The sequence below is a fragment of the Miscanthus floridulus genome, chromosome 1, assembly GCF_019320115.1.
Source record: "Miscanthus floridulus cultivar M001 chromosome 1, ASM1932011v1, whole genome shotgun sequence".
Taxonomy (NCBI): domain Eukaryota; kingdom Viridiplantae; phylum Streptophyta; class Magnoliopsida; order Poales; family Poaceae; genus Miscanthus; species Miscanthus floridulus.
The window spans coordinates 130,678,828-130,692,191 of NC_089580.1; the positions used below are offsets into that span (position 1 = coordinate 130,678,828).

Below are 13,364 nucleotides of genomic sequence, written 5' to 3' on the forward strand. Positions count from 1 at the left end.
CAACAGGCTGAATGAAAGAGTAATAAATAGGGATATACTAGCAAACGGGAACGGTTTAATAAATTAATATATGAAGCAAAATCGTAAGCCGCTGAACTTAAAGTATATATCCACCCATGTAACCAAAGACCATGTAATTAAACAAAATAACGAGTCATTGCGATTATCCGGTTGCACAAATGCCATTCCATCTGATGAATTTAACTTCGGAAATGCTCCACCGCGCGTGGGCATCCGTCCTAGGTGTCTGGACGAACGGACGCTATGTGACCTCACGTACGTGGTCTATGTATTTTTTCACCACACAAATATCTACTCCCGTCGGGATTTATCCTCTCTGATTCTATCTCCTCTCCTCTCTCCTCCGTCTCTCTATCGTAGAGCATGTGGCTCTCCTCCCCATCTCGAACTCACGTCCTTGCCAGGCTGGGGGTGCTCGCCAACTGCTGGCGCAGTAGGTGGTGCTCGTGCTCACCAGGCAAGGGGTGCTCGTTTGGCTGCTGGCCACTCGCGTAGGGGTGCTCGCCAGTTGCTCCTCACGCAGGTGCTCGCCCAGCGCAGTGCCTCCGTTGGGGCACCAGAGCTCCATGCGTCGCCGCCATCCGCCGCGCCGGCGTCGAGCTCCGCAAGGATGAGTCTCCATTCATCCAAGAAGCAAGGTGATATTGTGCTGAAAAGTATATGTTGCAAGCGTATGTTTCAAATATTTCAAAGGTGTGTTGCAAGTGTTTCACAACGATGTTGCAAAGTAGATCGGGATGTTGCACATGTTGCGATTGTTATACACGTATGTTTCAAGTGTAGGTTCCAAATGTTTTATCTATTTCAGATGTATGTTGCAAGTGTTTAATCTGGATGTTGCAAAAGTAGATCTGGATGTTGCATATATGCAAGTGTTTCAAATGTTTTCATTCATACGTTGCAAGTGGTTTCATCTGAATTTTCGCAATGGCTACACACGAGAGTTTCAAGTTTTTCTGGTGTTTCGCAAGTATTTCAGAAGTATGTTGCAAGTGTTTCAACTGTTTGGGACGTATGTTGCAAATGTTTCCTCTAGATATTGCAAAAATAGATCTGGTGTTGCACATGTTGCAGTGGGGCCCATCTACAGCGGCAACAGCCTGCCTGCTGCAGCTACTGGGCCCGCCTGCATGCTCGTGGGTGTGGGGAGGGCGCGAGCGGGATACCCTGTGGGCACAAATCGAGACGGAGCAATGCGGGACACGGAGCGGAGCGTGACACTTTGTGGGCGTGGGACATAGAGCGGCGCGGGCCTCACATGAAGCAGCATAGGCTTGCGAACGCTAGCCCCCCATCCGGCCGGACGGCCGTGCGCTAACCTTTCCCATTTAACTTTTGTTATTAGAGCTCGTCGTCTACTTGTAGAAACAACTGCAACCCGCTATTTGTACAGTGATTTTGTGAGAGGCATAGCAGCTACAGCGGCTGCAAAAACCAGCTGCCGAACAAGCTGGCGAACATTGCACATTCAGTAATAGTACGGTACTCATAACTTGCTCAAGTGCTGCATTTGAAAAAATTAAAGTGGCTGGGGATTCTGGATCTTTACAAATGGCGTGTTTGCACAAATGATGATGCATGGATTGCGTCAGATCAGACAGACGACGAGCTAGCGAGAAAGATTTTATTGCTAATAATATATAAATTATAATTAAGGCGCATGCCGGGTGCCCGGGAAGAGATACTTACCATATTATTGTTGCAAAACACTTGGTATAGAAGATATCGAAGCAATAATACATTCCATATCCAGTCGTGCTCGTGCCAGCATCAAATCCACAAGGATTTTATTTTAATTTGCTGGTGGCCGGTTGTAGTTATAGCGAGTACGTAGTGAAATCGACGAGACGGAATTATGGAAAACAATAAACACAGACGCCGCGAATATATACTACTCGCAGCATTAATCACCAAGGATCGCATGAACGCACAAGGACAGCGTAGTCAGCGCCGGTCGGCCGCCTCCGCAAGTCAAACCCGCCTCAACGTGAAACCAGCGGCGGGCCGGGCCGGGTCCGTCCGTCCGGCCACCCCTCTTCTCCGATCCATTCCGCCGGTCCGCCCTATAAGTAGCTGTAGCTCGTCGTCTCCACACCGACACCGTCGTCGTCTGTCACAAGTCACAACCGCACTGCTTTACTGATGACACTGTGATCGACACACACACGTTCGAGCGTTCGAGTAACACAGTATTAAGTATTTTAGCGCACAAGAAAATTAACAAGATGGGATCCCTGCCCGGTGCTGTCGTCGTGGCAGTGGCCGCCGTAGTCCTGGCGGCGCTCGTCGCCGGCGGGTCGTGCAGGACCCACGGCCCCAATGTGCCGCCGGGCCTCAACATCACGGCCGACTACGACGGCAAGTGGCTCGCCGCAAAGGCCACCTGGTACGGCAGTCCCGTCGCCTCCGGCGGCCCCGTCGACAACGGTACGTATGTACGCGAGATTCTGAATATAATTCGACCACATGCCATGCATGATCTCGATCCATCTGACGAGACGTCGTCCTGCATGCGTTCTGGATCACTTGTCAGGCGGCGCGTGCGGGTTCGAGGACGTGAACCTGCCGCCCTACAGCGGCATGACGTCCTGCGGCAACTACCCCATCTTCAAGGACGGCAAGGGCTGCGGCTCCTGCTACCAGATCAAATGCGCGGCGCCACAGGAGTGCTCCGACCAGCCGGTGGTGGTGTTCATCACCGACGTGAACGACTACCCCCTCGCTCCCTACCACTTCGACCTCAGCGGCACGGCGTTCGGCTCCATGGCCAAGCCCGGCCTCGCCGACAAGCTCCGCCACCGTGGCATCATCGACATGGAGTTCAGGAGGTCCAACGATCAAATAAAACACCTTCATCACCACATCATGTATATTTATGTCATATGCAGCAGAAATAACATGACTGTCGACTGCCTGCATGGCCTGCATGCAGGGCGCGGTGCCAGTACGGCCCCCGCAAGAACATCGTGTTCCACGTGGAGCACGGGTCCAATCGCCTCTACCTGGCGCTGCTGGTCAAGTTCGTGGCGGGCGACGGCGACATCGTGCAGATGGACCTCAAGCGGGAGACGTCGCCGGAGTGGGAGCCGATGCACCACTCGTGGGGCGCCGTCTGGAAGATAATGGACCCGCACAGGCCGCTCAAGGGCCCCTTCTCCATCCGCCTCACCAGCCAGTCCGGCAAGGAGCTCGTCGCCACCGACGTCATCCCGGAGGACTGGAAGCCCGACGCCGTCTACCAGTCTAACATCCAGTTCTAGCTAGATCCAATCAATTAAACTGATTGGAGCACATGCATGTACCGTTAATTAATCATCAGACTGAGGCTACTTTTGAATTCTATCTAGTATGTAATCGGAGCCCACCTTTTGTTCGGGTTTAGAGCATTAGTAAATAAAACTAATTAAAGGAACCTTTAGTGAATTTGCCTGCTGCAAACTCAGATCAAAAATCAAAGGTGCAGATCTTGTCGTTGCTGATTTGCAGAATTCGCGTGTGAAGGCTCTGTTTTCACATGTTTCTTCACTACTAGAGAACAGACTTTAGAACGATGTCCCAATTTGGCATTAGCCTCGATATTTTTTTGCCCCTGGGACTAGAGAAGCTTTAGTCCCGGTTGGTGTCTCCAACCGAGACTAAAGGTCCCTGCCCAACGGCTAAACCGGGACTAAAAGTCCTCCAACCTTTAGTCCCGGTTGGTAATACCAACCCAGACTAAAGGTAGACACTTTAGTCCCGGTTGGTAACACTAACCCGGACTAAAGGACCCTTTAGTCCCGGTTGGTAACATGGGTTAGTTCAAAAGGAAAGCATCACATCTATTGTTAGATGTGTTGTGTAAGTGGGGTGGTAAGCTATGCGCGAGGCAGTGCATGAGGTCTTGGGTTCGAATCTCACGAGACGCAGCGATGGGAGGCATTATTTTTTTTAAAGCTGGGAGGATCTTTAGTCCCGATTATGGCAAATCGGGACTAAAGAACAACACCTTTAGCCCCGGATTGCTAGTCCCGGTTGGGAAACCGGGAGTAAAGCTAGTTTCCAACCGGGACTAGATCTCATTTCTGTAGTGGTGCTTGGTGGCAACCAAATTTGAACATTCTCAAACAAAAAAACAGCAGAAGTTGATATATATGGCCTTCTCTACGCCCTTATTTTAGTTTTAGTTAGTGTCAACTTATATTGGATTTACACCAAATTAGTACTAGAGTTATGGTAATTTCAGATGTAAATCTTCTCTCCTACAGCTCAATTTTAATTTTTGACAACTTAGGTTGGATTTTCACTCAACTTGTACTAGAACTACGGTGTTTATTTCCGTGTAATTTTTTATGTAGAATTAGTGTAACTAAAAATTCAGGTGTGACAAAAAGAATAATTCACCCAATTATTACAGTACCTTTAGTCTTGGTACCCTAAACCCTAGAACTCCCTTCCATGCATCCGATTTTTTTATTATATAACATGCTCACAAAATTTGGATGTAGAAGGGATGTTTTCCACCTGGGTACAACATACCAAAGCTAATGGTTTATCTTCTACCCCCTATATTTCAAAATGTAGGTCATTTCATTTTTTGTCTAATGAAATCAAACCTCTCTAATTCTAATAAAGAAATAAATTTGACAAAGAAATTACCTCGGGGGCCTAAAATTCCAATGAGAGACCAAGTATAACTGCTAAGAAATATAAATTTCCTTTGAGGTTGTTGTATATCGCTAAGGTGTATAGCATTTTTCTTGTCGATTGTGCTGGACCTTAAAGAAATTGCACCATTTCGTTGGAGGTTGGCAGTCACAAAAATGCTCACAGCGTGCCATATGGGTGCTGCCCCCCACTACTATGCGTACATTATATTCACCCCACACTGGAGGCATGTGGTCAGCAACATTTAGGACCTGAATGGTTGAAAGCCAAATTTTGGTTGCTGAAATTTGGGGAAGCCAAGCTTTTGGCTTCTATTTGGTTTGTTGCCAAAATTTGGACAATACCTCACATTTATCTTGTCAAATATGTGGCAAATATTTTTGCCTAATGTTTGGTAACTTTTGGTTACCAAATCTTTGGCTTGACAAATTTTGAAAGCCAACCAAGTAGCCCTTAATATGAGGGGATAAGAGAGGTAGACGTGGTATCATCTCCATGTCCTACCACCACCCATCACCTCGGACCATATAGCGACACTCTCTTGACAGCATGTGTCGGTGCGGAAAGTGACCAACACGTAAATATTTATAGTTTTGCCGTATGTTGTGATTGGAGGTGGCCTAGCACTCAATGACACAGGGTTTATACTGGTTCAGGCAACGTGCTATACGTCCAGTTTGAGTCGGTCGGTGACTTTATTCCTGAGCCCAGATGCTCGAAGTCCGTAGTGGGGTTACAAACGAGAAGGAGAAAGATGAAGGGTACAAGAGGTCCGGTCAGACTCTGGTCAGAGGGGCCAAGAGTGACGGGAGCTCCGCTATGTGCTAAGTGTTCGAGCGTGTGCTCGTGGTTCGAACCTGGTGGTTCTGTTGTTGTGTGCTAGTGAACTTGATCGATCTGAATCAACTTAGTCTTTTGGGAGAGAGCGCATCCCCTTTTATAGATGAAGGGGATGGCCTTACAAGTGAGAGGGAGAGAGTACGTATACTACTAAGTCTTGTTGCCCACGCTGCGGGTACAAGATGATGGTAGGCGCCCACAATACTGTTTAGTGTCAGATGCACGTGGGAGGTTGCGTCGTCTTCTTCAGATATGGTAGACATCGGTGCTTGCCACACTATTGATATCGAGAGGCATGCAAGGGGTTCTACCATGTTCGCCTAGTACAATAAATACCGACGCCCACAACACTGTCGATGCCGCAGAGGCACGTGGGGGAGCCTTACCGTATTTGTCTAGTATGGGAGTTGATGGTGCCCACAACACTGTAGGGGAAAATGTCGGCGCCTACAACACTGGTTGGGTTCTGTCGTGCTAGGAGGGTCACAGGGTACTGCCTGGCAGGTGCGCATGGTACGGTCCCTGGTATTGCAGTTTGACTTATGCGCCCTGCCTTACTTTCTCCGTCTGTTTCTTGGTCCTTACTGAGCGGGCGTCCCCGGTTAGTTAGTCCCAGTCGGCTCCGATTGCGCCAGTCGGAGAGGAGGTGTAAGCAAGGGTTCGGCGTTTCCCCGGTCGAAGAAGTGGGTCGAAGTCAGAAGTGGTGTTCTAGCCAGGCCTTTCGGTCAGAGAGGCCGTCCGGAGGTGGGCTAGAGACCGAAGCGAGCGCTCCGGTCGGAGAGGCGGGCCGAAATTGGAAGCGGGCGTTGTTCCTCCTCTGCCAAACCTTTCGGTCGAAGATTGGATCGCCCATCTGGCCTATCGTTTAGGTACTTGGGCCGGCCCAAGAGTTGCGTATTGGTTTGGAACATTGTCTGCTGGGCCGAGCCTTTGCTGGGAAGCCGGTCCATGAGGTACCCCGGGTTTATGAACCTAACAGGAGCCCTCGAGCCCCCGGGCAATTCGAGTAGAATCGTCTAGGGGATTTTAGTCTTGACGGCGGGTGCGCGCGATCGCACCCGCGGGTGTAGCCCCCGAGCCCCCAGGTGATTCAAACAGAATCATCTGGGGGTTTTTTCATGTTGCCAGCGGGGGAGATTTTGTTTCGTCAGTGGGTGCGCGCGAGCGCACCCACGGGTGTAGCCCCCGAGCCCCCGAGCGATTTAGGTAGGATCGCCTAGGGGGTTTTGTCAGCAGGAGTGTGTGCGTGTATTTTAGTCGAGACAGAGTTGTCCTAGCGTCGGTGCAGCCCACGCAGCCGAGGCAGTTAGTTTAGGGATCGGGCGAGATAGAGCTCGAGGATCCTAGCGTCGGTGCAGCCCGTGCGACTGAGGCAGTTAGTTTTAGGGATCGGGCGAGGCAGTGCTCACGGATCCTGGCATCGGTGCAGCCCACGTAGCCGAGGCAGTTAGTTTAGGGATCAGGCGAGATGATGCTCGCAGATCCTAGCGTCGGTGTAGCCCGCGTAGCCGAGGCAGTTAGTTTAGGTGTCTTGAGCCCCTGAGCCCTGTTGGGCTTGGTAGGGGTCGATTTGAGTTTTGTGCGTTACCCCATCCTCGATTTCTCACAACCGGAGGGGTTGAGCTTTGTCGCTTGCCTCGATCGCTCAGGCTTGAGTGACGCGCTCGGTGAGCTCGCTAACGGGTATGATCGAGTAGAATCTAGGTCCTTCATTCGTGATGGGGTCGGCATAGCCCTCTTATGACATTCCACTGCTCCTTTACCTGCAACCCGACAGATGCCTGGGTCATTCCGGAGACCGACCCGGGTGGCCCGCTGGCCTCCCCTCGATGGAGATTCTGTGGGTTTGGCAGAGGTTTAGGATCGAACGAGAAGGTTGAGATGACCTTGTCCGCTTCAGGGCAGACTAGGCGAGGGCCGTACGGGGCTCATCTGCATTTTCTCTCCTAGCTCTATTTGACGTGAGGCGGTCTCGAGCCCTTCGTGGGCTAGCCTTCGAACCCCGGTTGGTCGTTGCTCATGTTTGAATGAGGCAACTGTCGCTTCGTGACGCAACATGGAGCGTTGTGATGCATTTAGCCACATGTGCGATGCCTTAGTTCTTGAGCCCTCGGGCGATTCGGATAGAATCGCTCGGGGGGAGCGGGCGTATGGAATGAATGTGTGTATGATGTATGATGATTATATAAAGAAAGAGTAGGGTTTGGTAATGTTAGCTTGATGACTCGAGTGGTAGGGTTTAAGGAGCTCCAATCAGAAACATTCGATTGGGATCTATGCTCGTCATTCATGATGGAGTCGGCATGGGTCACATGGGGCGTCCCTCTGCTCCTTACCTATCTCTCAGTATTTTCCTAAGCCGTTCGATTAGACTTAGGAAGCCCGTTGGTCTCTCCTAGCAGAGATCTCGTTGTTTGGGCTTTCCCAAGTTTTGCCTGGGAAGGCAGAGGGCCGCCTGTGCGTGGTGGTGCTTTGTTTCTTGCAGCCGGTCGTGCGGTAGTGGTGGGCCATACCCAGGCCATGTCCTATCTGATCAGGCACCGTTCTATCAAGTAGGGTGCATCTCATCGGTCAGGGCGCATCCCATCGTATCCCATCTGTATTAAATGGGGAAGGGAGAGGGGTTTTTGCCCCCATCGTTTCACCTTTCCTCGATCGCCGCGCCTTCCCCAATTGCTACGCCCCTTTCTTTAAGTTGGAAAGGGAGAGGGCTTTCGCCCCGTTCCTTCGCCTATTCCTTATCTGCCATCTTCTCTCTTTCTTCCTTCTTGCCAAGAGTGTCTGAGTGTCATGGTGGTTCCTAGGAGAGAAAAAGGGGAGAGCGAGGGAGAGGGGAATACTCACAAATCCATTCGTGAATCTAGAGCGAAATGTCGGGCTAGAGGTCATCCGTTATGAGGGAGTCGGTGCTGGAGTCCTTCGCCAAGAAGGGGTTTTTGCCATCGAAGGAGGTGGCGTACTGGAGGGCTCCCGGGAGGGAGGATTTCCGCAACCTTAGCCCAACGAGGTGGTTTCCTTCCTTGCCTTCCACTAGCATGGGCTAGGATACCCCACACATTGGTTCCTGCATGGGCTCCTCAACGAGTGGGGTTTGGAGCTGTAGCACCTCAATCCGGCTAGGGTGCTGCATATCGCTGGCTTCGTCACCATGTGCAAGGCCTTCCTTGGGATGGAGCCGCACGTGGACTTCTTTCGGCGAATGTTCTCTAGGTGAACTTTGTCGGTGGGGAATTCGCCCGAGGTCGCGCCAGTGGGGGGTTTCACCCTGCAGAAGAAATCGAGCATGGGGGGTTCGTTCCCCTTGTATATCCCCTACGATTCCAATCGGGGGTGGCACGGGGAATGGTTCTACATCAGGAACCCAGCGGAGGCGCCGTTCCCTCCCTTCATCGGTAGGAGGACAGAGAAACTAGATAGCTAGTCATGGGGCCCTGCTAGTTAGCAAAAGAAGAAGGTGGAGATCATCAAGGCAGAGCTCTAGAAGCTCGTGCAGTGTGGCCTTGATGCGGTGTGGGTGTTCCACACCCTCTTCCGCCATTGGGTTGCTCTGCTGGCAGAGAGGACATGACCGATGTGGAAGTTCAACGGCCTGACGGATCCCAACCGTGTGTGGCCAGAGGAGCTACCGAATGATGAGGTCTAGAGTCGCCTTGACCGGGTGCTGCAACTAAAGCCCAAAGAGATGGTTGATGGAAAGCCCATACCTCTCAATGTCGTGATGGTGTCCAAACTGGTATGCTCCCGTTTCTTTACTCCGTGTTCTTTTCCCCTTTGCTTTCCTGTTTTTTTATTCCAAGTCTCCTGTTTCATAGGGACTTGAAGCTTACAAGTCCCGGCTGCACCTTCCGAAGGGGCCAGAGGGTGCAGCTCGATAGGCTGCCCAGAAGGAGGCGATGGATGCCAAGAAGAAGAAGACAGCCGAGGAGGCTCGGCGAAGGTATGAGAAGGAGAAGGAGATCGCCCAATGCGTGATGGCCAGGGAAACTAGGAGTGATGTTGAGTCAAAGCTCGAGTCGGAGGACCCCACAGAGGTGGGGGATGACATGATTTTCTTCGAGGAGGAGGAAAGCCAAGAGGTCGTTGCGACCTTGGTGGAGCATCGCGATCCTATGGCCATGCCCGCTGGCGATGAGCAGGGGGCAAAGAGGTGCGGCGATGTTCCCGTGGCGAGGAAGCGTGCTGTGAGTGCAGACGCCATTGGCAAACGAGAGGCAAAGCAGACGTGGTCACCGCACCCTTCGGCGGAGTCGCCGGCCTCGTCCCAGCCTATTGTGGATGTGGTGGGACAAGCCCGATGATCGGAGGAGCAGGCTTGTACCCACACATTGTTGGGGCCGGCGCTAGTGTGTGACCCACAATAGGAGGATGCCCCGCCAGATGCTCCAGTCAGCGTGCCCCGAGCCAAAGGTCATGGTGTTTCACATGCTATGCAGGAGCCGGTTGGGTCGACTCCCTCGATTGAAGCGAGGGGGCATGGGTCATGGCCTGGGAGCAGTCCTCGCCCTGTGGGCCCATTGCTGTTGGGTCAGGGCTTCAGAGTCATACCGCTTTCATCCCGGTATGCCTTTTTTGTTTCTTTTCGATCTTGCTGTTGAGTTTTTTGGAGTATGATTGACCTATTCTTTTTCGACAGCGACCGAATGATGACAGGGCTGAGCATCACCCCAACTCTCATGTAGGAAGTTTGGAGGCCCACCTTACAGCATGCCACGGTGAGCAGCGGGGAGAGTAGGGTGGTGGAGGTGGATCCTTCCCTTCTGGGGGTGGCGCCCCTCGGATCGGTCGCTAGTATGGCGACAGTGGCAGCAGCAGCGTTGGTGGCAATCCTAGTGGCGACGGTGGATGTCACGAAGGAGGTAACCCTTGCGGCCCCTCCTCCACCGACTGCGACAGAAGAGGAGAGGGAGACTGGGCTCCCTACCTCGCTAGGCGAAGGGCCGCATGGCTCACCCTCTTAGTTAGAGCCGAAGGTGCTGGGAGATGCGGCTGGGCCAGAACCGAAACATCTACGGTGGGCCACAAAGATGAGGTGTTGGAGATCTCCTCCTCTGATTAAGCAAATGATGTGGTGGAGCTACCAGCATAGTCGTAGGAGCTAGCGGTGATCCGGTCAAGGGCTAGCCCCTCCAGCAGGCTAGAGGAGACTGACCTGGAGTGGCCCTATCCTGAGGACCCGACCAAGGTTCATTTCGTCCTTCAGGATTCATAGGAGTAATAGCTCTGGGACATCCTTAGGGTGAGAGGACTCGCCATGGAGTCTGATCTCGCCAAGCTGTCGGTGAAGCTTGAGGATGCCCAGGAGCGGGTTAAGTCCATCCAGTGGTTGGTCAAGGTCGATCTACGCCATGCCGCGACGGTGAGTTTCCCGCGCTCGTCCCTGACCCCTTGGTCTTTCGTTGGTTGCCTCAACATGCTTGCTTCTCATTTTTGCAGGGTCTAGAGGAGATGTCGTGCCACAAGTCCTGTTTCCTCCGGATGGAGCATGCCGGATGGTCGAGCTTGAGCGTGAGCTAGAGTCCACCCACCGCGAGTCCTAGGACTGGGCGGCGGAGGTGACCAAGGTGCGGGCGGCGGAGCAGCTCATGGTAGAGTGGGCGACCGCCATCGAGCGGGGGCTTAAGGCGGCGAAGGCCCGCCAGGTGGAGACTAAGGCGATGCTGCAAAGTCCCTAGCGGACACCGAGGCAGTGCTCCAAGGTACCCTGGAGACCTTGGAGATGGAGCGAAGCGCCCTGGCGTCGGAGCGAAAGGCCCAGTCGGAGGTTGACCTGGAAGTGCTCGTGCTTTGGGGGTGGGTGATGGGGACGGAGGAGGTGAATGCCCGGCTGCGCGAGCAGGTGACCCAGCAGGTGGAGGGACTCTACATCCTCATGAACTCCTGCCTCAATACATACCTTTTCTATTTTTTGTCGTGTTGGCTTCTTCCTTTAGCTTGCTTCTGAGCTTGTCGCCCTTCTTCTAGAGCAGGGCGGAAAGGTGGAGTTGTTAGAGCGGGACCTAGAGACGGCCAAGGCGACGTTTGGCCGGAATGCGGAGGCGCTGGCCAAGTCCCTTGAAGAGCGACGTGCCCTCGAAGGGGAACTTGACCAGATCTGCAATGTTGTCTAGCTTGTCATCTTGGAGGTCTTTGGGTCGGCGCCAAGTACCAGTGCGCCCGCCATCCAGCTAGTGGAGGTTCCGGATGAGGTCCAGGCCCTCATCACCCACGAGCTGTTCTATGGAGCGTCGGGGGTGTTGACTTCGGTGGTGATGTGCCACCCGTACCTAGACTTCACCACCATCTATAGTGGGTATACTGACAGCTGTAGCATAGAGGACATCTAGTCGCTTGGGGAAAGCTTGCTGCCACACACAAAGTTGTTGGCCGAGCAAGTCTCCGCGCAGTGGGTGATGGATGCTCGCCGTGAGGACATGGTCGGAAGCGTTCGTCAGGAGGACATCACCTAGCCTATGAATCGCGTGGAGCCTAGGTCGGAAGTGGACATCGCCCCGCCTTCAACTGAGCCGAATGTCGACCAGCCAGGGAGCGAGTAGCCCATGCCTTCGCCGGTCGCACCGACAACAAATGCCACCGGGCAGTCGCAATAGCTTGTAAAGTATAAGTAGTTTAGCAGATGTAAAAAGTTAAGTTTGTGGGCGAGCCCCCGTGTAAACGTTCTTATGTACTCAATGAATACAATCAATTTTGTCTTTTTGTGATGGAATCACTCCGTTTGGGGAAGCTTGTCCCATTCGTTCCTTAGTTTTATCTTAGCATAATTTTGTTTTTTATTCTTTCTTTTTTGCACTTGCCCGTTCATCCCATAGGCTGCAACCATAGGAGCCCGGGCGTGGCCCGCGAGGCTCAGCTGCTCATAACCGTAGGTAGAGGCGGGGTGTGATCGGTCGGAATATTTAAGGCAAAGCTACGTAAGGTAATTTAAAGGAACAAACTACCCCTTTGTTTGGGTAGGAAGGAGTTTTAACATATGATAGTAAACAAAAAGAGAGGTGGTAGTGCACCCCCGTGGAGCCCCTAAGCGGCGTGGGTCAAAAGTGTTTGGGTTGGGGCCCTTTTATAGGAGCAAACGTTAAGTAAACAATGGTAAGACTGAATTTTAGGAGAAGAAATGACATAGCTGTTCCAAGCATTGGTGAGAACATTGTCATTGTCATCCTTTAGTCAGTAGGCATCCGGTCAGATCACCTCGTCCTTCAGTCATCTAGGTCCTTGCCTGCTACGCCCCCTTTCTTGGGCGCTGCTTCTTTGCCATTTTCTTCCTTTGGCCCACCGGTCTATCATAGAAGGTGCTTGAGAAGCTCATAGTCCTTGTAGAGGTGTTTGATGGGGTAGGCATGGTTGGTGCACGGGCTCTCCATGAGCTTGTTGAAGTGGTCTAAAAGGCCCTGCTAGGGCTGCTTGTCCATGTGATCAACCGTGGCGACCAACGGGGAGTTGGCCGATCGGCGGCGATCTTTTCTGTTCTTTTTGCCCCTCTACATGGAGGGGCCCTCATCCTGATCCTCACACTTGGCCTTGCCTTTCCTCGGCCTCCGTTGGAGACCGCTCCAACCGCCTCCTTGTTGGAGGCATGGTTAGTGGCAACGTCGAGCAGGTCACGGGTGGAACGGGGCTTCAGGTAGCCAAGCTTGTGGATCAAGGACTCGTAGGTCATCCCAGAGAGGAATGCGCTGATGACGTCCGCATCGACAACATCAGGGAGGGAGTTGCATCATTGGAAGAACCTGCGGATATAATCCCATAGGGACTCACTAGGCTCCTACTGACAGCTCTTGAGGTCCTAGGAGTTACCAGGGCGGACATACGTCCCCTGGAAATTCCCGACGAAGACCCTCTTGAGGTCCGCCTAGTCACGGATG

At 52.6% G+C, this 13,364-nt stretch overlaps 1 protein-coding gene across 1 annotated transcript; it reads left to right on the forward strand.

Annotated features, from left to right (window-relative positions):
* Window positions 1-2,246: 2,246 nt before the first annotated feature.
* On the forward strand, window positions 2,247-3,281 carry LOC136493624 (expansin-B1-like). The gene is made up of 3 exons (XM_066489724.1): window positions 2,247-2,448; window positions 2,555-2,849; window positions 2,954-3,281. The coding sequence occupies exons 1-3, from the start codon at window positions 2,247-2,249 to the stop codon at window positions 3,279-3,281; spliced, it is 825 nt and encodes a 274-aa protein (XP_066345821.1).
* The last annotated feature ends 10,083 nt before the right edge of the window (window positions 3,282-13,364 follow it).